At 41.1% G+C, this 23,966-nt stretch overlaps 1 protein-coding gene across 6 annotated transcripts in view; it reads right to left on the reverse strand.

Annotated features, from left to right (window-relative positions):
* The window catches only part of EHBP1 (EH domain binding protein 1), a 400,871-nt gene that overhangs the window by 27,137 nt on the left and 349,768 nt on the right, over positions 1-23,966 (reverse strand). The window contains exon 21 of one of the 6 annotated variants that reach the window (XM_061622281.1): positions 18,723-18,818. The exons of the other annotated variants lie outside the window; for them this stretch is intronic. Coding sequence (XP_061478265.1) covers positions 18,811-18,818 — 8 coding nt within the window. The 3' untranslated portion in view covers positions 18,723-18,810. Of the gene's footprint in view, positions 1-18,722; positions 18,819-23,966 lie in introns of those variants that run through there. 6 annotated transcript variants of the gene reach the window in all.

Raw genomic sequence — 23,966 nt, forward strand, 5'->3', positions numbered from 1 at the left:
GAGAGAGAGAAACTCAATGTTAAAATCAATGCTACATGTTATCCTGTTGGATCGATAGTATCACTGGCAACGGATAGTAGAGTGTTTGAGGAAACAACTGAATGGGAGGAAAGATGAGAAGTTTGGCCTTCAACATATCGAATTTGAAATAATCCAAGCAGAAATATCAGTTGGAAATAAGGGAATGGAAGGGAGAAAGTTGAGGAGGGAGGATAGAGCTGGGTTTCATTTGCATATAAGGGACACTGAAAGCCAAGCGATTTGATGAGATCACCCATCGACAGTTTGTGGAGAAGGAAGAGTAGCGGAACCAATATTAAGACGGTAAGAAAAGCCCTCAGTGATCAGACTAAAGGCCCACTTAGTCCTGCATCCTGTTCTCACAGTGGCCAAACAGATGTCTATAGGAAGCCTGCAAGCAGGACCTGAGCTAAACAGCTGTATCTCCACTTGTGATTTCCAGCAGCTTGTATCCTGATAGAGTCAAAGTGCCTCTTATACTGGAGATACAACACTGACAGCCTTACCTTCTGTGAATTTGACTAGTCCCCCTTTAAAGCCATCCAAGTTGGTGGCACTCCTTGTGGTATTGAATTTTATAGTATGCAATGTGTGAAAAAGTATCTGCTTCTGTCTGTCCTGAATCTTCCAATATTGAGCTTCAATGGATGACCCCAAGCTGCTTTTCTTCCACTTTCTTCACACCCTGCATAACTGTGTACACCTCTGTCATGTCCCTTACTTGCCCTTTTCCCAAATTAGAAGGTCCCACATATTGTAACCTTTCCTCATACAGAAGTTGCTCCAGCCCTATGATTATTTTGGTAGCCTTGTCCTATCTTTTCCAGGTCTACAACATCCTTTTTTGAGGCATGGTGATCAGAACTGTACATAGTCACATCACATATTTCTTTGATGGCATTACGATACTGGCAGTTTTTTTTCCAGTCCTTTCCCTAATGATCCCTAACATGGAATAGGAGTAGAAAAGAAATCAGAGGTGAGAGTGTGTTGAGAGAAGAACCTTAACAGTGGGGGAGATTGCTATTAGGCACTGGGAGCGCATGGGATTAAAGTGGCATGCAGAAGGTTTAGATGAGAACACCAGAGTAAAGTGGAGGGAGATAGAGGAGGAGGGACAACAGGAAGAGAGATGAGGTCAGAGTAGCTGGTTTTCATTTTAGCATATGGATATGCTAAGTTCCAAACCTGTCAGTCTGAAATTAAATTTTGGTCTAGATGGCCTCTCCCCACCATATCACAGTTGAGTCTCTTTTGCTCTCAAAAGAGTGTGATGCCTGTTATAACAAATTAGACACCATAGGGCTTGCATACCTCTGTTACAAGTTGTCAATGACCCCCTTGTGCACAGACAAGGGGTCAAGGGACCACACACAATTTTTTTGAATGAATAAAGGGTCACAATTTTATTGATAATTAAATGATCTGCAACAGAAAAACCCAAATGAGTTCATTAACTCAAATGATCTGCAACAGGGAGCAGCAGCAGGTGACATGTTTACTTGACAGAACTGCAATCACTGAACACTAAAGTCAGGACTATTCAGACCTGGTATTCCTGATCTCTATGTATGGATGTGAAAGCTGGACAGTGAAAAAAGTGGATAAAAGAAAAATCAACTCATTTTGAAATGTGGTGCTGGAGGAGAGCTTTGTGCATACCATGGACTGTGAAAAAGACCAATAATTGGGTGTTAGAACAAATTAAACCAGAACTTTCACTAGAAGCTAAAATGATGAAACTGAGGTTATCATACTTTGGACACATCATGAGAACAGATGATTCACTAGAAAAGACAATTATGCTGTGAAAAACAGAAAGAAGTAGAAAAAGAGGAAGGCTAAACAAGAGATGGATTTATTCCATCAAGGAAGCCACAGACCTGAACTTACAAGATCTGAACAGGGTGGTTCATGACAGACGCTCTTGGAGGTCACTGATTCATAGGATCACCAGAAATCGTAATCAACTTGAAGGCACATAACAACACTGTTTTCCTCACAGCAGGAGTTGTACAACACTTATTTAGGAAAGTGTGCATTACACATGTGCAGAGTTCCATTGTCTCTTCACTGAGAAACATAAATTACTCTCTGCACATCTATGGACAGGGGAAGAACTTCCATTTAAGGTGATCCACATACGTATTTTCAGACAAGATTGACTCCCCAGCACTTGTTTAGAAATTAAGTCATACCACATGACAGACAATTTTGAATTAATGTATTGTTTACATCTACACATCCATGGTCAAAAAACTAAACAAACATACAAAAACTTCAAAAATATTTTTTACTAAATTGACATTACTGAGAAGTCTGCAAAAGGCTGTTCTCTATAAAACATATTGCAACAATCCATTCTAGAAGTTATCAAAGCATGAATAATTTTCCCAGCCCTCTCTGCAAAAGAGTCTCAGCTGTGCTTCATCCTTACCTGGTAGAAAACACTGCATGCCACAGACATCATTTGACAATCCCAGTGAAAATGGACCATTGGTCTCACCTGAAGGGTGATTTTCATAGGAGGACTGCCATCAAGCGGTTATAGCTCCACCTATCGTCCGAAGGCAAGAATGTTTTTGAAGTCAAGACTAGGGGCGTCAGGCCCCTCCCACTCTCCAGTTCATTCACAGCCAGTCCAAAGAGAGATATCTAAAAATGCAGGAGAAAAGGCCAACGGGCCTACCAGCAAAGACATAACACAATAGCAATAATCATAATAATATGACTCTAACGTAGCGATATAACATTAATAGCAGTCTTGACTTCACTAGTAAATCTAATATAATAGCGTAACAGGAATATATGAAAAAAACCCAAAAAATATCTAGGTATCCTCCAACTGGGAGGGTCATGATGGCAGTCCTCCTATGAAAATCATCCTTCAGATGAGACCAATGGTCCATTTTCCATAGGAGGACTGCCATCAAGCGAGATGTACCAAAGCAGCCCATAACAGGGAGGGACCACCCACATCCTAATCATCATTAAGAACCTGTTGCAACACTCGTCTGCCAAAAGAGGCATCGGCAGAGGCATAACGATCTATTTTGTAATGCCTTATAAACGAGTGTGGGGTAGACCAAACAGCAGCTCTGCAAATATCAGCAACAGGAGCGTTGGTAGCAAAAGCAGCCGTATTGGCCGCTGACCTAGTGGAATGAGCTGTTATACTAGCTGGAACTGGAAGCTTAAGGGACTCATAGGCTAAGGTAATACATGCACGCAACCAGCGGGATAAGGTGGAATTAGCTACTTTATGCCCCATAGAACGTGGATGAAAGGATACAAACAAAGACTCAGTTCATTGTATATCCTGGGTCCTAGACAGGTAGGTCTTGAGAGCCCTCCGAACATCCAATGAATGCCAAGCCTTCTCTAGAGGATGGGTAGGATTCGGACAAAATGAAGGAAGAACAATGTCCTGGTTGCAATGGAAAACTGAATTGACCTTGGGACGGAAGGATCAGTCTTCAGCACAACAGAGTCCTTGTGAAAGACACAGAGATGGCGGGCAGAAGACAATGCGCCCAGTTCCGAAACTCGTCTCGCAGAGGTGATCGCGATCAGGAACAGGACCTTGAATGACAACAGACATAAAGGCACAGTCCTAAGGGGCTCGAACGGAGGGCGTTGTAAAGCCTGTAGGACCTTCGACAAACTCCATGAGGGAAAATGATGGAATACAGCCAGTGAGTGTAATGTGGTTCACCTCAGAAAACGTCTGATGAACGGGTACGAGGCAATAGGAGCACCAGCAGAGGACACTGAGAGAATGGACGACAGAGTGGACGCATGTCTACGTAAGGTGTTGGGTCTAAGTCCCATCAGGAGGCCCCTATGAAGGAATTGCAGCACCTGTTGTATTGTGGCCTGGGAAGGATCGAGGTGCTGGGACTGACACCACCTGGAGAATGCCACCCAAGTATGTTGATATATACGGGTGGTGGATGGTCGTCTCGAGGCCAAGATAATGTCAATAACAGCGTCAGACAGGCCAGCAGACCTTAAATGTCCCCGTTCAAAAGCCACGCTGTTAGCTTGAGCCAATTGGGATCCTAATGCAATATTGGGCCCTGGGATAAGAGGTCTGGCCTGACCGGGAGCGTCCAAGGGTCCATCACTGACATGGCAAGGAGATCCGATGGTCGACGGGGCCAATATGGAGCTATCAGAACCAGTTTGGCCCTCTCGCGTCGCACCTTTCTCAAGGTTCTGGCTAACAGTGGTATTGGAGGGAAGGCGTACAATAGGCCATCCGGCCACGGTAGCGATACGGCATCCACCGCTTTCGCTGTCGTGTCCAGGTATCGAGCGAAGTACCTGGGTAGCTGGCAATTGCGACTGGAGGCAAATAGATCGACTGAGAAGATGCCAAACCAACACTGGAGAAGATGGAAAATGGTCGGATGAAGTTTCCATTCTCCCAGAAAGACCTATTGTCTGCTGAGCCAGTCTGCTTTCACATCCAAATTCCTGTGAGATGTTCTGCTTTTAAGGATTGCAGATGTTGCTCTGCCCAGTCGAATATGAGGGAAGCCTGGTCCCCCCTTGTCTGTTTAAATGAGATTTGGCACACGTGTTGTCCGTTCGAATGAGAACATGGTCCAAGTGGAACAGAGACTGAAAATGGAGCAGAGCTAAGTGGACAGCCTTCAGTTCTAGCCAATTGATGCTCTGAGTCTGCTCTGCTGTGGTCCAAACCCCCTGAACGAACTGGGAGTTGCAGTGGGCTCCTCAGCCAAGGAGACTGGCATCTGTGGTGATAACAGTCCTGCGGGGTTCTCTGGAGTGCCCTCGTCCACCAGCGGAATGAAAGACGCAGTGCGGGGCTCAAGGGAATTGCTCGATGATTTGACCTGGCAATGTCCTGCTGAAATGGCAACAAAGCCCACTGGGGTTGGCGAGTATGAGCTTGAGCCCATGGCACAATATGGATGGTGGACACCAACATTCTGAGAGCCCTGGCTAGAAGCATGACGTCTGCGGTTGCGTGGTGCATCAGAGACCGTGCGATGTCTGTGATAGCAGTTATGCGGTCTGGAGACAGGAACACCGTCGCCTGCAGGGTGTCCAACATCGCCCCTAGATGTTGTAGGCATTGGGTTGGTTGGAGATGACTTTTGTCGAAATTGACTACCAGCCGTAGGCCTGCAAGACATGGAGCGTGAGCGTTAGATGGTGATGAGTCAGCTCCCTGGAACTCACCCGTATTAAAAAATTGTCCAAGTAGGGGTAGATATGGACCCCTTGAAGCCGGAGGTAAGCCACTAGTATGAGTAGCACCTTGGTAAATACTCTTGGGGCAGATGAGAGGCCGAACGGCATCGCTCGATATTGAAAATGCTGGGGGTCGAAAGCAAACCGAAGGAATTTTCTGTGGGCTATGCAAATAGGCACATGGAGATACGCTTCCTTTAGGTCGATAGAAGCCAGGAAGTCTCCTTCTTGAAGGCTTTCTGTAATGGAGTGGAGGGATTCCATTTTGAACCTGCGATACTTTACGAAATGGTTGATGAACTTGAGGTCCAACACCACCCTCCATGACAGATCTCGTTTGGGCACAGCAAATAGGAGGGAGTACACCCCTTCCGACCTCTCTGTTGTAGGGACTGGCTCCATCGCCGCTGTGTCCAAGAGGTGATGTATGGCTGTCTGCATGATGCAGTGCCTGGCTGGTGCCCTGGGACAAGGGGAGGGATGAAATCTGTCCGGAGGGATTGCCGAAAACTCTAGTGCATAGCCATAACAAAAAAGATCTCTGATCCAGGCGACCTGAGTCAGACGCAACCAATGGTCTCCAAACAGAAGCAGTCTGCCCCCAACCGGTATCGTGTCAGTACTGTCTGTGCTGGCGAGACCCTCCCCTATATGAGGACGTTGAGGTACCTCTGCACCCCTGGTACTGACCTCTGCCTGGGAAACGTCTGTTCCAGACTCCCCTGGAGGGACGGAAATCATAGGTTCGGAAATCGCGGCCTCGTCCCCCGGGCCGCGTTCCTCGAAAGGGCTGGGTCGTGCAGTATGAGGTGAAACGTCTGAAAGGCCTGCGATCAACATTCCTGACAGTGGCCAAGACAGGCTTTTGAGCATCCTTGGGGTCAACAAGCACTGCCTTTAGGGCTTCCTCGCCGAAGAGTAATGAGCCGGAATAAGGTGCCCTTGATGAATTAACTCTGGCTGTAGAGTCTGCTTGCCAGTGATGAAGCCAGAGGGTCCGTCGAGCAACTACCTGAGCTGCCATAGCTCATGCTCCCAGCTGATTTGCATCCAAGGTGGCATCAGCCATAAACGCCACTGTCTTGTGCAATTTCATCAGTGACCTCCTCAGAGAGACAGGATCGGGATTAGGATCATCTAAGATGTCATCCAACCACATCATCGCTGCCCTGGAAAAGATGGAAGCTGATGCAGAGGCTCGCATGGAAAAAGTGGTGGCCTCATGATTCTTGCGTAAGGCAAAGTCCAGCCTCCGCTCAGTGGCGTCCTTTAAATGTGAATCTCCTTCCCTCGGCAAAAGGGATCTAGAGACTAGACTGGAGAGCGGCTCGTCTATGCCAGAGACGGCCAGTCTGCTTGTAATGTCCGGAGCCAAAGAGTAAAGTCTGTCCGCAAGGGCGTTAAAACGGCGTGTTTGTAGTGGATGAGACCATTCGTCCAGGATCTGGCACAGGAAGGTAGTGCTCTGCTGGTGTGGGAGATTTCAAGACCCTGGCCCCTTTAATAGCGGGAGTGGCAGCTGCAGGTTGTGTAGATTGGAGACCAAGGGTGTTCAATACTCTGCAAGCAAGGGGCTGATAATCTAAGGCATCAAACAGGCGATAAGATGTATCCTCCTCATGATCACTCCATTCGTCTCCTTCGGCTTGCACAGCAAATGGTGACTCCTCCCCACAAGAAACGTCATCAACAAACCTGCCCCTGGCAATGTCAAAAGGATTTGGAGAGCATGATGGATCTGCCTCATTGCGTACATAGTGGTCCACACTGCGCTGAGGAATGGCGGGGACTTGTGACGGTGACTGTGTTTGAGTGAAGAACGACAGCATGTCTTGTAGTTGTGATATGAACTCATGAGACAGCTGCAGCCCCGGTGAAGTAGATGGTTGCGCTTGTAGAGGCAACGTTATGGACGGCTCAGCAGTCTGGGAAGATGAATAAGCCCAAGGTGGTAATACGGGAGGAGGGTGGCTGGCTGCTGTTTGGTCAGGAAACCCAGCAAAGTCCTCCTCCACGGAGGATGCAGTCGGAGAGTGAAATAGATTCGTTAACTGTTCCTGGCCCGCCCCCTCGGAAACCGGAACAGAGACGTAGCGTGGCCGCTTGGTTGTGCTGTGGCTGGATAGATGTTTAGTTTTGGCAACCGCTTTGGTGTGCTTATGCTTGGCCGCCTTAGATTGTTTCGGCTTGGTTGCCTGAGTTGTCGCTGGCTGTTCCGCCATTATATATTTTCTAGGGGGTTCAGTACACGGCCACGGATGGGGCAGAATGTACAATTTCAACAGCCTTGGTACACGGCCACGGATGGGGCAGAATGTACAGATCGAACAGCCTTGGTACACGGCCACGGATGGGGCAGAATGTACAGATCGAACAGCCTTGGTACACGGCCACGGATGGGGCAGAATGTACAGTTCCGAACAGCCTTGGTACACGGCCACGGATGGGGCAGAATGCACAGTTCCAAACAGGCTTTGCACACGGCCACGGATGGGGCAGAATGTACAGTTTCAACTAGGCTGGATACACGAAACAGCTTCAATAGTCAGCTTCAGGCAGCAGTTTGTGTTGAAGAACTTATAGCAGGATTATAGAGGTTCTGCTCTGCAGCATACACACAGAAACTGACAGAAAAGGCAGAAACTGACAGAAAAGGCCTAGAACAGAATCCTTTACTATGGAAAGGACCAAACAGAAAGGGCGGGAAAAAAGGGGGAGGAACAAAATGGTGCCCGCAAAAAGAGCAGGAAAATTGGCCAATCAGAAAGGCTTGGGGCGATGAAGAAGCAATGGCGGTCACAGGGGAGCACCAGCGAGCTCAAAAAACGGCCTCAAAAAACGCTCTGGAGCCGCGGGGCTGAGAAGTGCGATCACGGCTTACAGAGCGAGTCAGATCTCTACAGCCGCGGGACAGACTCAGCAAGCGAGGAGAATAAGGAGCCGCAGCCGCAGGCTCCGAAGGCAGTCGCGGCGAGATTTAAAATGCCGCAGAACGAGCCGGGGGAGGCGGGGCAGCCCAACCAGAAAGGGTCACTGAAAGTGGAAAGAGCCGCAGCTGCAGGCTCTGGAGAAAAAACTAAGGGAGCTGCTGCGAAAATAGGCGGCGAGTTGAAAAAAGAGCGGCGGCGCAAGGCAGAGAGCTGCAGCTGCAAGCTCCTGGATTAAGTCTGCGTCCGCCGGCTGAGGAAGGAAGAACCGCAGCCGTGGTCTCCCAGAATCGCCGTTCGGCTAGGCAGGGAGCTGCAGCCGCAAGCTCCTGGAGTAAGTCTGCGTACGCCGACTGAGGAAGGCAGAACTGCAGCCGTGGTCTCCCAGAATTGCCGTTCAGCTAGGCAGGGAGCTGCAGCCGCAAGCTCCCGTAACAAGGCTGCATCTGCCGCCTTAGGAAGGGAGAACCGCAGCCGCGGTCTCCCAGTAAATAGCTAGGGACTAAGGAAAAAAAATAGACAAAAAGGGGATTCCCCTTAAGTACAAAGACAAACAAAGTACAGTCAGTCCCACAGACTCTAAAGTAAAAGACAGAGGGAAGGAAATAACGTGGAATACACACACAAAACCTCCACACCCTGTCACACAAATACACAAATCTTATCTAGACGCTAGCTATATATCCAACTTGCACGGACGAAGGCAAGAATGAACTGGGGAATGGGAGGGGCCTGACGCCCCTAGTCTTGACTTCAAAAACATTCTTGCCTTCGGACGATAGGTGGAGCTATAACCCGCTTGATGGCAGTCCTCCTATGGAAAATGGGGGATTGGCAGAAAAATCTCTCTAATTTCAAATGGAAGGATAATGAATGTATCTATGGGAGACAGGAAAAGTCGAGGCTTTGAGATTTTTGTGAATTTGGGGGAAACTTAATTGTTTGGCTTGTAATTTTCTTTGCTAGGGCTATGCCCCAATTTGCCCTAATGGACCAGCCTCCACTGGCAACAGGACCCTGCAAACTGACCTATGGAGGATTGTCCAATTCTGAATTTAGCCTTCTGCCTGGAAGAGATTCCCCATCCCTGCTCGATGGTCTCCCCTTAACCCCCATTGACTCTGCCCATTGTAATCAATGTAAGAAAGGCTGAATAAAGCAACCAGCCCATCTCACAGTGAAATCGCTCCACTGTACAATACGGGGTAGGTGTGTGTGGAAATGCCTTATTTCCACAACCCATTCAGCTCAAGTTAAAAAAAATCCCTACTTGGTCCCCAGTTGCTAATCCAGTTAACAGTGTCTGTCTGGTGGGTGCTTGTCACACTGCAAGAGAAGTAAACCAAGAATCAGAATTTCTAGTATGAATAGCTGGATCTCAGCCCACTTAGCTGCATCTCACAAGGCAGGAGGAAAATTAGGAAATACGTTTCTTTACCTGTCTTCTCTCTTAGTGCTACATTCAAAGCCACACTTCCATACATCTCTTGCACTGGGAGGGGGATTCTAACCACAATTTGTCCTATAAAGAAGATATCAGACAAGTCTGACACTGAGCAGTTTTGCCATACTAAGATCTTATCAACCTGCATACATCCAGAAGCTCTTGGGAATCTAGATTCTATTCAGGTCAAACTTCTGAAAACTGAACCTGTATAGCACGGTAACTGTTCTCGATAATTTCGTTTTGCCTATTTATCCTTCATAAACTAATACATACTTAGATCCTACTCCTGACCAGTTTTGCTCCATCTTGGTTCCTGTTCTGACCTTACAACCTCATCTACTGAGACAATTGACAGGCTTTGACACTTCAATGTAGACTTTGGGCATTCTGGCTGCTTTATTCCTTTTACATTGTTGATCATCTCCGTGTGTCTACTTGTACTGTAAACTTGTCTGCATTATCTCTCCCCAGCTTCTTCCCAGCACCCTGAAATTTTACTTCAGTTGCTGGAAGTTTGCATCTCAAACAGAAGACACTACACAACTGATTTCAGAGGAAGACAATTTTGCCTTGAAACTCAGCCAACCACTAATTTTTGCAGGGGTAGGAATAAAAGAAAATGTGCAGTGTAATCACGTGGAAGATTCTTTGCATATGACCAATTTGTATTTTGAAACATGACACGATTGTTCTATCAACCCATATACTGGGTATCTGTACAACTAATAATAATTGCTGAAATTTGTATTATTAGTTGGATGCAGGGATTGGGTGCAGGAGACTTTCTAAAATCCAGAGGTGTGTTTCCATTTGCACAAGAAATTGCACAATATTATACAATGTCTTCTACTAGTTCCTGTACAGTAGTTCATGGAATGGCACCACTGCTAGAATTTCTTTTGTTAGTGTATCTGGAGATCCATCTCTAGGTGCTCAGGACCTTCCATATGAATTCACTACACATTTAAAAATTATAATTTTAATGAATGGATTCTGGAAGTCACAGAAATAAAATTAATATAAACATGTGTTTACAATTGTCTAATAGTAATCCAGAGTTTTTGATAGGGAAATGCTTTCAAAACAAATATCCTAGGCCTAGGATCAGGAGTGATGTTTAAGATGGTTTCTCTTTCTAGTGACATCTTGTAATTCCAAAAGCCAGTAAAGTTAGCTATAAAACACAAGAGAAACAAATCAAGGTAAACATTTCCTTTTATGTATCAAGGGCTAAGAAAGACCCATATCTAACATTTATTTTTAAGTGAAACACACACTTTTATTTTTAAGTGTCTCACAGCCTTTATTGTTGTACAGTATTTTAATCTGCCTTTTAGCCATTTTTCTGTGTGTTTGCTTTGGACCATGTGATGCCCTGACACTGATCATGTGATACAGGCTGTGATAGGCATAAATCCCTGGGCAACAACAAAAGAAGCAAGAAGAATGAGTAAAAAGAAAAAGCTGAGAAAAAGCTTGCCATTTGGAAAAAGGCCAATTGTACCCTGATGAAGGCCTTTTTGATCACTGAAATGACACATGTGTGCAATATTAATAGCAGTTGGGTTTTTTTGGCCACAGACTTGAATTTTTCTACCAACATTGCAGTTGTGCACAATTAAAGATTTTTTAATATTCAAATTTGAAAGTTGCTTTTTAAAAGCACCATTCAGTTACTATGCACACAACTAGCATTTCTCCTCCTGTCTTCAAGACAAAACAGATCCAAAATAGCAGTGACATAATTTAAACCTATACTTAAGTTTCTAAATAAAAACAGATTATGTGTTTCTCCGTCAACAGTTAGCTTTGCATCTACTTTGCAAAACTGGACAAAACTCAATCAGGACTGTGCGCTTTGTGTATGAATTTTCACTTTGCATTCAGTGTAAAAAGCTTGTTAAGATCATTCTGTAAAAATTGTTATGAAAAAGAATGTATCCATGTTGCTTTCTGAAGAATCACCACCACATGCATTATTTTAATGAAGAGTTAACCATGTTTGTAAATTATTCAGTATTTGGATGCAAACCCACTCTGGTGATATCAGTAAAAGATTACTGGAATACATAAAATATGCTTTGAATTTAAAATGCAGAGTTTCTCTCCTTTTTTGTGAGATATCATATACATTATGCTATTGTTTTCATTCTTTTTAGAAAGGAGAAAAATCCTTTTAAAACTAGTAAGTTGAACCATTACAAATTAATCCTGACTTTAATAACTGGTTAAAGACCCCTTCAGCTCTATAAGTAGAAAAAAATATTAAAAGCCTGTGATCACAGCAAGCTCTCTCATTTCTCCTCTAACCATTTGTTATTTAATCCAATACTAGTAATCCAATTTGTCCATCAGACTTTTAAAGGGCAGAATGCAACTTCCCCAGCTTAGACACTTTTCAAAGTACAATATATTTTTCAAATGAATGCTGGATGTTTCATTTTTTTCCCCCAACTGTTCCTTGCTCTAATGTATGAGGGGGAAAAAAGAACAAGATGAACATTGTTCGCGCTGATTAAGTAAGAGCTCATTAAAGAGCTGTCAGTGCCGTACTTTGAATATGCATGAAGCATATAATCAGATCTAGTACCGTCACTAGAGGAGAATACGGTAAGTACAAAGGATTGATTTAATTACTTAGAGTGGGCTGTAGTGGTAAAGCAGTCTTGTTAGTACAAAAAGAAAAGGAGGTTGTATTCTGGCACGGTTAGGGGAAAAAGGCAGTTTTAGCTTCTGCCTCAATACCTAATCTCAGGAAAAAGCACTTTCCAATGTAGCTTAAACTGAAGATTGCCAATGTTCTGGAAAAGGGCGGAATTCATCTTATCTTGCTTAACCTCACCTGGTTAACTATCTCACAGAAAGCAGTTTAATCATAATTTACAGTTATGCCATTTCTTCATATAGTCATATTAACCATTTTGGAAGAGGTTCTAAAAGTAAATCCTTTAGCTAAAAACAATTGCACTTCAAACGTCTGAAAATATTTTTTTCCCAAACATTTCTATGGATCTTTAAAAAAAAAAGAGAAAAACAGGCATGCCGCTTTTAAATATCATTGAATAGCCAGGCATCCTGAAACAAAATATGCAACTTTATTATTATTAGGAATCTTTCTATGAACACTTTTATCTGAACAATGACGAGGATCATGTTATTGATGGTGTATTGAATCCTGTAGGTTATTGACTTATTTTTTATGTCATGTTCTATGGTCTTCATAGTAAGCATGGCTTGCAATACTTTTTATTTGCTCCTAAGGAGCTTGTTGTGAGGTGTGTTTTCCACGTCTGCTAACTTATTTTCTTCCTTTGTTTTGTGGCTTGGATGTTAGCGTCCCGTTCCAGTCTTTCATCACTTGACACCTACTGTATACCTCTTTGTGATTAGGATATACAATTAAGAATAATCACAGGTGTACCTTAGGTATTTGTGTGTCTAGTATATTCAGAGAATACTAAATTATTTTGGAAGCTTTGTTCTTTGCTGAAGCTAATCCAATTTCAAGATTGCAATCAAGTTAAGTACTAGGACACATGTATAGTTATGCTCCAAGTTCTAATGACAACAGAAAATGAACATATATATCACTTCTGATGATCCATGTGGACACAGCTTTATATGTCTATTAAATACCATGAGACTTAGTACTACTAATAAATCAGTAGTCTGCTAAATAGTTAATCTGATCCAGAAGGTAAACACTTAAACTTTAAACATGAACTTTAAAGAAATGGCATGGAAAAATACAAAAAGAAAACTAAATGGAAAACTGAACATAACACACAGTTATAAAAATTTAACACATCAACTACTTAACTGCAATGTAAGCCTTTAAGGCTGCTACGGATGCACCAAGCATGGATTGACCTAGACTGACTGTACTGACGATGAAAACAGGACTGACTATAACTATGCAACCAGGAAAGGAAGCGTTGCAGCACATTACAAAGACTCCTTGGAGTAGTTGCTTCAAGAAAAGCAGCAACAAGTAGAGACAAGACTGGCTTGCTGTATAAAAGGATGAACACAGTAACTCATCTACACATTCTGCGATTGTAAATCTGTCAAGACAAGCTGGGGGAATGAGAGTAACATTTTAAAAATATCTTTTAAATGTAAATATATTTAACTGTCTTGCCTAAATGAATTATAACCCTCAGAAAGTGACTAATAAAAGGTTTCTATCAGTGTCCAAACCCCCCCCCCCCAGTATACATAGTATGACAAGAAATAACAGGTTTATGGAAATCACTTTGTTTGCAGCCTTAAGCAGTGATTGTTTAAAATTTTTATTTGCACTGGATATTCTACATGTAATAGTAAGAAAAGAACCTGTTTAAGACACAGGCTTGGATCCCAAGGTACTCTTGTGCAAACTGACGTAATTTTCTCTCGTGCTAGGGGGTTGCCCAATTTTTGCTGGCCCCCTCTTCTTGCTGCAGCCTTCGGTGCCATGTGCCATTCTTCTCTAGATGGTCCAACCCACAGAAATGAATTTTAGGTGCCGGGGGAGGCACCCAGGGAATGGAGAGAGATGTGGGAAAGCCCCGTTTTCTGAACATAATTCCATTCTATGAGCAGAACAGATGTTAGGTTCCAACCCATATTTTATTCCACCCATTACAGCAGAGAAGCAACTGCCTACAGAGCAGAGCCTTCCAAAAGTGAAAATATTAGTGTTTGGAATGTTATTAAGTGGGCAGTATATTAGCATCCACATGTGAATACGGATTAATGCCAGAAGAACACCATGAATGAATGTATATATATGACCACATATAGTGAATGCTGGCAATCACAATAATTAGACTGCCAGCATGTATCTCAAGAATGTTTGGAAATTTACAAAATTTGTCAGGGATTGTCAGTGTTCTCATGTGAATGTCAACATTCACCAAATACTCACTGTAACAAATACACTATTTCTAGGGATTTATTTGTTATCTGAAAATCTTCAGCTAATCAAATGGCCGTATAACAATGTCATGTTCTCCATAATTTTGCCAGAAATGATCTTGAAACCACTAAGAAAAATATTAAATACTTCAAATTTATTAAAAGTGGAAACCCCTATATACTATGGCAATGGTGGGGAACCTCCAGTTCGTAGACCTAAACAGGCCCACTAGGCCTCCCCATTTGGTCCATGAGGCCATTTCATCATGGCCACCTATCCATCAACTGATGTACGGCACAGGAAGGCAAAGCTGGAGCTGCAAAAGTATAACTGAGTATATTCTAAGCCTCCATCTATCCCTTTGTCTGCTCCTCATTCGTTTGCACCCACAGCTTGAATTTGGTGCTGTTTGAATTTAGCACCTTTCTCTACTGTACTGCTTTTGGAAGGGATTGGATACACTTGACAGCTCTTGAGTGTATCCGATGCCTGTGCAATAGGGAAAGGCACCAAACTCAAACAGAGGCTGCAACTGTACTACTTGTACTATACTATGAACATCCCTGTACTACAAACCATAACGGTTTCAAAGTCACTTACACTAGAATCACCCCATTAGAGTCAAAAGAAGCCAATGACTAAACAATGACTTATCTCTTAAGAATGATTCCTCTAGGAAAGCAATAAAGATGAAGATATAAGATAAAGGCACACAAAATAATGAATTGACTGGAAAAAGAACTGGGAATTACTTGATTCATTTTTCAAAAAAGGTAATTTTAAATGAAATGAAATCCATAATTTGAAATTTACTGTCACAACATGGCATTAAAGCGAGTTGTTCAGCAGGATGCAAAAAAAACTGCAATATTTTTGCTGGTAACGTAATAAAAATCCAAGGATTTGTCAAGGGATATGAATTTTGTAGCTCCAAAACATAATCGTGATGACTGTGTTTTGGGAAGAAACCTCTCATGATCAGCTTCTGCTGTTCTATTTCAGGCTGTTGTACTAGTCCTAGTTCCCTCTAGTGAACAACCTGATTACCACATTTTCCATCTTCTATAAAGATATATTTTTTTGCACATGCTCATAAAGTATTTAGTGGCAGTTTATGTCAGAGACAAAGTAATAGATGGCTTGTTTTTCAAACTACTTATGAATGGCTTTATCTGCTGTTGAAATGATGCAGAAACTAGGCCATATCTCTGTGATGCCAACTGTGCCGACTTTGAGATTTCCCATGGTCTTCAATGGCTGAAACCAAAAGAGAGAACTTCCAACCAACTCATCGGCTGGAGATGGAGAATGAAGGAATTTAGATCATTCTTTGGAGAAACAAACAGTAAAAACCATAGCACTACTATGTATATCAAAAGCAGCTTTTCATAACCATCTTTCTCTTTGGGGAGAATTTCAACTTGCTTTTTCAAAAAGAAAATGTCTAGCATTTATGACAGTGGAGAACATTTTGAAAATGTGACTGAAATGTCAAACTATACTATTTATGTAGCTGCTTGATCATATGCTTTTGGGTACCTTACAGTATTAGGAATCTCCACCTCTATAGTTGGCTAGGATGCAGCATCTAGGACCAACTTTGCCAGGCTATTCTGGTGTGGCTGAGTGTCAATGAAACCTGGGGATGCAGTTTCAACAAAGTTATAATCTTACCTATTTTCTCAATGTAGCTTAGATTGATGTGTAGTAGTTCCTTATGGTAATGTCTAACTGCACTCAGAAGTAAGCCCCACTGGATTCAATAAAACATATCCCCCTGTAAGTGAGTATGGTATTGCAGTCTAAAACACGTGGTTATAAAAGTTGTATCACATAAACACACACACACAGCTGAAGCAACATTTAACCTATCACATCTAAGAATATGTGTGATGTTTCCTGTTGGTGATTTATACAAGGAAGTTGGCCAAACGGGTGGTTACATTTGATATCTGAAGAGTTTAAATTGAGGGATGTTTGATGGAACATATACAGGGTGAAACATTTCCCCTTTACAATAAGTTAATGCTCCCCTGCCAATATTCTAGCACTCTGATCAGAAAGAGCAACAATATATCTTAAAGAAACTACAGCGTCCTAGATTCAGAATTAACAAACAAGATTCTTGTTGAAATGTTCCCCCACTGATTTTATATCACAATTTTTATGTCAGATTTGTATCCATTTAATTTTTTGCCTAGAGACTGGCCTGTTAGTCCTATATAGAAGGGTATTACTGACAGATGATGCCATATCTCACACTGAAATATGAGTATGCATTACCTGTAGTTGTGTCCCAACAGTCCCCCATGTCTACTCTGGCAAGACTATTACAGGACTTAGTAATGTCAAGGGTTCATTAACCTTAAGACCCTATGCATATGCTACTCAAATGCTACTCAGACCTGTGTATGGACTGGAGTGGAGTTACACTTTTAGCCCCACTCCTAATGTTGGATCTTCCTTTTTTAAATAATTGCATGTCATGCACAGTTGTCTGTATAGACAGGCCAATGCACAAGCTCCTCCTTGCACGCAGGCGCTCCTCATGTCAGAATACCTCATTCTACAGACGCCCCTAGTGCACAGAGCCACATGAGGAGGAAATTGCCTTTTCTCTACTGGAGTTGGCCTTTCTCTACAACTGCTCACAAGGTGCAGTTGTTTACAAAAAAATTGATCTGACATTGGGGTGGGACAGAAAAGGCAGCCTTGCTACTATCTGTACATGGATATGCCCTACGGACAAGTAACACACACATAGGGCTTAGGTGAATGGATCCCTAATGTTGTGGATGATATTACTAAGTCCTGCAATAACATTGCCAGGGTACACATGAAGGGCTGTCTGGAAGCAACTATAGGCCTACTACACAAGGAAGTGTTATTGTCCAGATGTGCTGTAGATCATTGATGGTATGTTTTAACTAGGAGCTGTAACTGACTATTTGTGTTCTTGTCATATCTTCTTCTAAGTCTGTCCTGGGTACTAGTCTGGCCTTGATCTTTTAAAAAAAACTTTTTTGGGTGGGTAGTGTAGTCCGAGCACTTAGGACACAATTGTCCTAAGAACAAACCCCTTATTCATCTCTAGCCACTAAATCCCTATCTAAATTAGACTGATAAATCCCTATCTACATAAAAAGACAATAATTACATTAGGAGGTTACTTTGAGAGATACTCAGTCGTAGGCTTTCCAGACCCCCGGAGGAGGGAAGCTCCAAGTCTGGGTAGAGAACACCACGAACACTCCACTGTGGTCCCTGTCTACTTGTATGTGATGTAAAAGGTAACTGCCAAGAGTTGCTCTTGATAGACTAGGGAGATTAAGCATGACATGGGGAGGTTAGAACTCTGCAGAGTAAAACAAGCCTCATAAATTGTGCCTGGAAGACAAGTTACTCAGACATTAGAGCAGAGGAATTATGTAATCCCATAGTGCATCTTCATCATAAAGCAGTCAGCCATGCTCAGGTACTAAAACATTGTTTGCGCTTATGACCAGATTCACACCCCATTTTAACTTGTGGATTTAAGTTGATTTAGCAATGCAATGTACTGCCTTCGAGTAGATTCCGACTTATGGCGATCCTATGAACAGGGTTTTCATGGTAAGCAGATTCAGAGGTGGTTTATCATTGCCTCCCTCTAAGGCTGAGAGGCAGTGACTGGCCCAAGGTCACTCAGTGAGCTTCACGGCTGTGTGGGGATTCGAACCCTGGTCTCCCAAGTTGTAGTCCAACACCTTAATCACTACACCAATCCTGGTAAAATTAGGCTTGACACTCAGTTTATCTTGGTTGTAGACCAAGTTGTTGGTAGTGCTTTACCCTGTGGGTGGACAGTAGTAAACTGCTTATGGAGTAAAGGAGTTAACAGGGTTGCAGAATTGTGCTCTAAATCAGAAATTGTCAGCAACACTCAAGAACATCTATGTACAAGACAAAAGTATACAGTCACACAAATAGCACATTACTAGCTGTTAAACTGTACATATTTAAATATTTACACTTTTACTTTAAAGAAGAACAGGATTTTGGATACTGGACATAGTTCAACAATATTTACTGATTTGAAATTTGTTTCTAAAATTATAATTACATTTGAAAGTCAAGGTTGTTTTTAGACTGTAATTTCTTTTGAACAATAAACAAACCTGAAGTAGTCTAATTGACTGTCAAATAACAAGACCTTTTAAGGCACATTATAGCAAGTGCAGCTTTCTGTGAAGATATAGGTGGCACATTTAAGGGTTTATTTTTTGATAATGAATCTATCCATGTAGACGTCATCATGAACCTATTCAAAAGTGGAACAATTCAAGTGATTAGTACAGCTAGAGGCGCAGATAAGAGATCAATGAGAAAAATCACCTGGTTAAAATAAAAATGAAAAGGTGTTGCATTAAAAGGCTTTTGCTGTGCATGAAAAACAATAGTGAGAAATCTGTATTTTAGCACTTGTACTCAACAAGCACTCCAACCTATGCACAGATGAGAATAGAAACCTATCCTTTCTAATAATCTTGTGACAAAAGCTAAAACACATCATCCTATTAACTAGTGATCTCAACTGCTAATGCAGAGTACTTCCTGGTGGCTTTTATGTAGAATGCTGCTATTAAAAAACCACTAAACATTCACCATGAGCAGCACAGAATCATTCATCTTTTATCAGCATCTCTTGTTAGAAGAGTATGAGTGGGGCTGAAGGTGTCATTGATATTATGGAGTGGAAATTAATCAGAAATTTCTCTCATATTTTCTTCATCACACTAATTTACTTTTGTACAAATTTCCCCTCACTAAAAAGTTCATACCCAACCCCCTGTTGTACTCTTTTAAGTTGAGAATATTCAACCAGCGCATCAGCTGAAAGGCACCAGGTCCTTACACAAAAAGCATTCAAAATTCTCATTTAGTTGTCTTTATTTTGCTAGCGCCATGTGGTCCTTGAAGATGTAGAAAACACGGGAAGCCGAGTAAAGATCAGAGCAAGCTCATTAGCATTCTGACAAAATTGGAGTGGTGGAGATGTATAGTTTGCCTAGTTTGTCGTTTTGAAAGCTACCGGTGGTAAGCTTTCTATTTCATTGTGCTTTTGTCTTTTTTGGGGGGGTTCAACGCAGCAGGGTGTTTGTGAGCCTAGGTTTTCACAGTGCATTGTGGGAACCTTTGCTGCACATACATACAGCCTATATAGTATCACTCCAGTTCAAGTCAAAAAGTTTTTTCTTTTTCTCAGTTTATATAATTATTGCCTATATTGACATGTAGCCTGTGTCGTCAGCACTCATATGGTCAAGCATCGGGAGGTAGGGGGGAATCAACTTCAATGCGTTAAAAAATTATATATTAAATGCACGTGCACACACAACTTTAATATGCCCTTTCCCTTTAGGCAGATAAAATAAAAATAAATTATTTCAGTGCCACTGTTTACAACAAGATAGAAATCTAGTTGGTTAGACTTTAAAAGTAAATCCTTTGCTGAATAAGATCCCAATTTTATTTCAGAGACTCTTGAAGAAAAGATTGGTTTCAACTACGAAATTATGTAAATAATGAATTACCTCTTAGAAGACCTAGAGAAGTTATTACTCTGGTCATTTGATATCTTTTTTAAAATGCAAGGCTCACTTTGTATAGCTCAAAGGGTTACATTAATGCCGCTATTTGACATGAATGTTTCCCAAGTTGTACTAAATGGATAAAGGTCTTTTTGGATGAATTTATCTCTTAAATCCTTGTGGCTGCCCTCCTATCTTAGATGATGACCCAAAAGAATGTCAACAGCTCATTTCCTAGGAAGCAAGAAAGAGTCACTATGCAAATCATAATCTGCACATACTCAAAGCACCGTTTCAAACATTACATTTCACAAGCTGTTTAAAGTGATTTTTCTCTCATCTCTTCTATCCTAACAGTACTTTTGTCATCAGTGTTTCCAAAATGATGGGTTACACAAATTTAAACATGACTTAAGGAATGCTTCCCACCTTTTCCACACTCTTTTATATTATTCCTTATTTCATATGTATACACCCTACACATATTTTAAATATATGTTACAAAACTATAGCCATAGAAACTGTAGATTGTATTCTAATACAATTTACACAGGTGTGTATTTTTATTAGTAGATGGAGATGACAGACTTGGAAGATGTTAATGAGGGCTTTCTAGTGACATATCCTGAAAGAATATTATATCCAAATAAAATCTTTTATATATCTCTTTATATATATCACAGTAGAACCAAACAGGAAAACTCAAAATGGTACAAACCAATATTTATTGGAGGAAAAAAGATTCTGACGTTTTGAGCAAAAGGTTCTTTAGAGGAGTATAACATATAAACACATAGAGAGAGAGAGAGAGAGAGAATATGCCGTTAACAGCTTATCTGGATAATTTTTTTATTTTAATGGACTGCCTTCAAGTCGATTTCAACTTATGGTGACCCTATGAATAGGGTTTTCATGGTAAGCGGTATTCAGAGGTGATTTACCATTGCCTTCCTCTGAGGCTGAGAGGCAGTGACTGGCCCAAGGTCACCCAGTGAGCTTCATGGCTGTGTGAAGATTCGAACCCTGGTCTCCCAGGTCGTAGTCCGACACTCTAACCACCATGCCACACTGGCTCTCATCTGGATAATAAAAACCATTAAATTCACCACATACTTTAATACTGCAACATGCAGTATTTTCTTCTAATATCTTCCAATAAATATGGGCTTGTAACATAATGATTTGCAACACTTTTGGTTTTCCTGGGTTTTTTGTGTGTTGGATCTACCAGTGCAACCCAATCACTCCAACAAGTTTTTTTCTTTATTACATACAAAGTACAGAGAGAATACCATCTTAATACCCCAATCTTAAGTACTATTTGGAATAAATACCTAAATCAGTAGGATTAACTTCAAAAGAGTATGCACAATTCTTCCCCATACATGGAGTGATCACCATAGGGCATGACAGAGCCCTGTTTATCCTCCCATTCACCTTTGGCAGATGTATGTAGTTACTTGTCAACCCCTCTGCTGAAACATCCTTCTAATTTTTGGTAATGGCATAGCATGCTGTTGCCCATATGTGCATGCAAAGTGTGAAAAGGTAAACAGAAATATCTTCACATCCAAGCACTCTGCCCACAGAGGGAAGAATTGCGCCCCATCAGTTTAGGACTAAAGTTTTAGGACAATAACTCTAACAATGCTTAAGAATTTCATCAGAGTAATTAGATCCAAGTAAATGGATTTAGAATTTTGTTTGTTTCAGAATATGCAATCCCAAAAACATCCAAATTACCTTTAAGATGGGATTCGTCAAAGCTAATGTTGCAATGCTGTAATTGTACAATCAAGAAATTGTAATTATGTTTTAAACTTTTTTGATGTTTTTCTTCTTGTTAAATTGTTTTGTTTATGTTTAGATAGATAGATAATTTTATTTCGGTCACAGACCAGCAAAATTGTTTATGTTTGCCGCCCTGGGTTCCTTTGGGAGAAAGGGCAGGATATAAATAAAATGAAATAAAATATATAATGTTGTCATTCTATATAATAAAAGTAGAACACACTGAGCTGAAATGCCCTACATTTGCATCAGTGTTGTCTAAGTTTAAACTATTTCACTCCTTTCAGGATTTCACTAATGTTACAATATTCCAAAACACTTTTTTTTGCCATGTTCAAAACCATTACAAATTCAAATTAAGCAGTGTCTCTTTAACTCTGTAGAGTAAGAACAACCAAATTACTCTACATTATATGATGTGCTTTTGGCTGCAAAATTATTGATCTCCTTCACTGCATTTTCCTACCAATGTTTTTGGAATAAGAATTGTCTGGACCTGCCATATCAAATTAGAGGGCAGTCAGGAGTGTCTAAGTCCAGCTTTAAAACAAATATCATAACAATTACTTAGCCATATGGAAAATAGGGCATGTCTTTCCAGAAAGCTTTTATATATTTTCTATCTCAAATGTCAACTTCATTAGAAACTCTTTCTGACTTGCATCCTACCAGATTGCTAAACATCTACCTGCTAACCCACCATGAAAATAGTAATTTAAATGACAGAACTTTTCTTAAAATACATATGCAAATAATTTAATTTCCAGAGTAAATTAAATGAACATTTCATTACAGTATATTTTCAAAGTTTGAGAACCTAAGTAAAACACACCCATTATTGATATTCATAGATGCATATGGTATATGTGTCTGTGTGTAAATACACAGGCATATAACATAGCACTCTTCATTGCACCAAGCGTACATCTTTGGAAGAGCCCACATTGTACTTAAGTGGAGATTCCTATGACTTAGAGGCCAGATGTTTCACAAATGACCAACAATTCGAGGTTAGAATAAATTAATGACTGATTTCTGAGCTTTGATGGAATTACGCATACTTCTTTTCTCAATGTGCCATGTGAATGTTCTCTAGTTAAACTTTTTTTTTGACAAGTGAGGCCACCCAGCAGAAAACAACTGATGCAAAACCCAGGAGTAATCCCTCTGTTTAGTTCAACACTGTGGTTAGCCTTAACACTGCCTCTATTATCCAATGGATTTAGTGAAACCTTCATTTATTTGTTGGCCTCAGTTTTCAACTTTGTTGCCTTCTTTAAAGGGCCCAAGACCTATTCCTATGTAAATACATTTGCATACAGTCACAAAGAAAATGTTCTGGGACTGTGATTAAACTTGCACAACTAGATAGCTCCTGTGAACATATTTGTGATCCCACATAAGTACTTTCTCAAATACATACAAGTAAATGAAGCTGAATGTCTCTTTACAAGGGCCTTTGTAGTTAAGAAGAAAATCACTCCACTCCACAAGGAAATATGCAGGACTGAGCAGATACAACTGAAGAATATACAATTCTGAACATTGGAGAGCAACAGATTATTTTACATTGCTTATACAATGGACTATTGGGCTCATAGGTCCTTTTTTATAAATTTGTGATAATATGAATATTGTTGGACACATAGAAGAGCATTTTGTTGTCACACCTGGAAACTGCATCTTTGGTTGTTTTTTAATTTTTGCTTTCAATAATTTACCTTTCATTTCCTTACACCAATGAAATTGACAAAGTCATTTATTACCGTGGCATCTGCAGCACAGTCTGCATATGGCCAATTCAGGTATAATACCATCATACATCCTAAAACAGTTAAGCAGTGTGCATGCTTTATGCTAATAAAAGTGCTAATCTGATTTTTTTTCAACTGGCAACTCACAGCATATTCTTTATTGCATATTTTAAAGTGGCTCATGGGGCATCTTAACCTTTTACTTACAAACAAAATATGTAACACATATCTAATCTAACTGTCTGAATCTGGGTCTTTGTTTCACAGTGTTAACTAAAAATATTTATAGAATGTGACATTCTTTAGAAAATTAAAAAATCTGTAATAACTGCT

This window comes from Rhineura floridana, chromosome 4 (genome assembly GCF_030035675.1).
Source record: "Rhineura floridana isolate rRhiFlo1 chromosome 4, rRhiFlo1.hap2, whole genome shotgun sequence".
Classification (NCBI taxonomy): domain Eukaryota; kingdom Metazoa; phylum Chordata; class Lepidosauria; order Squamata; family Rhineuridae; genus Rhineura; species Rhineura floridana.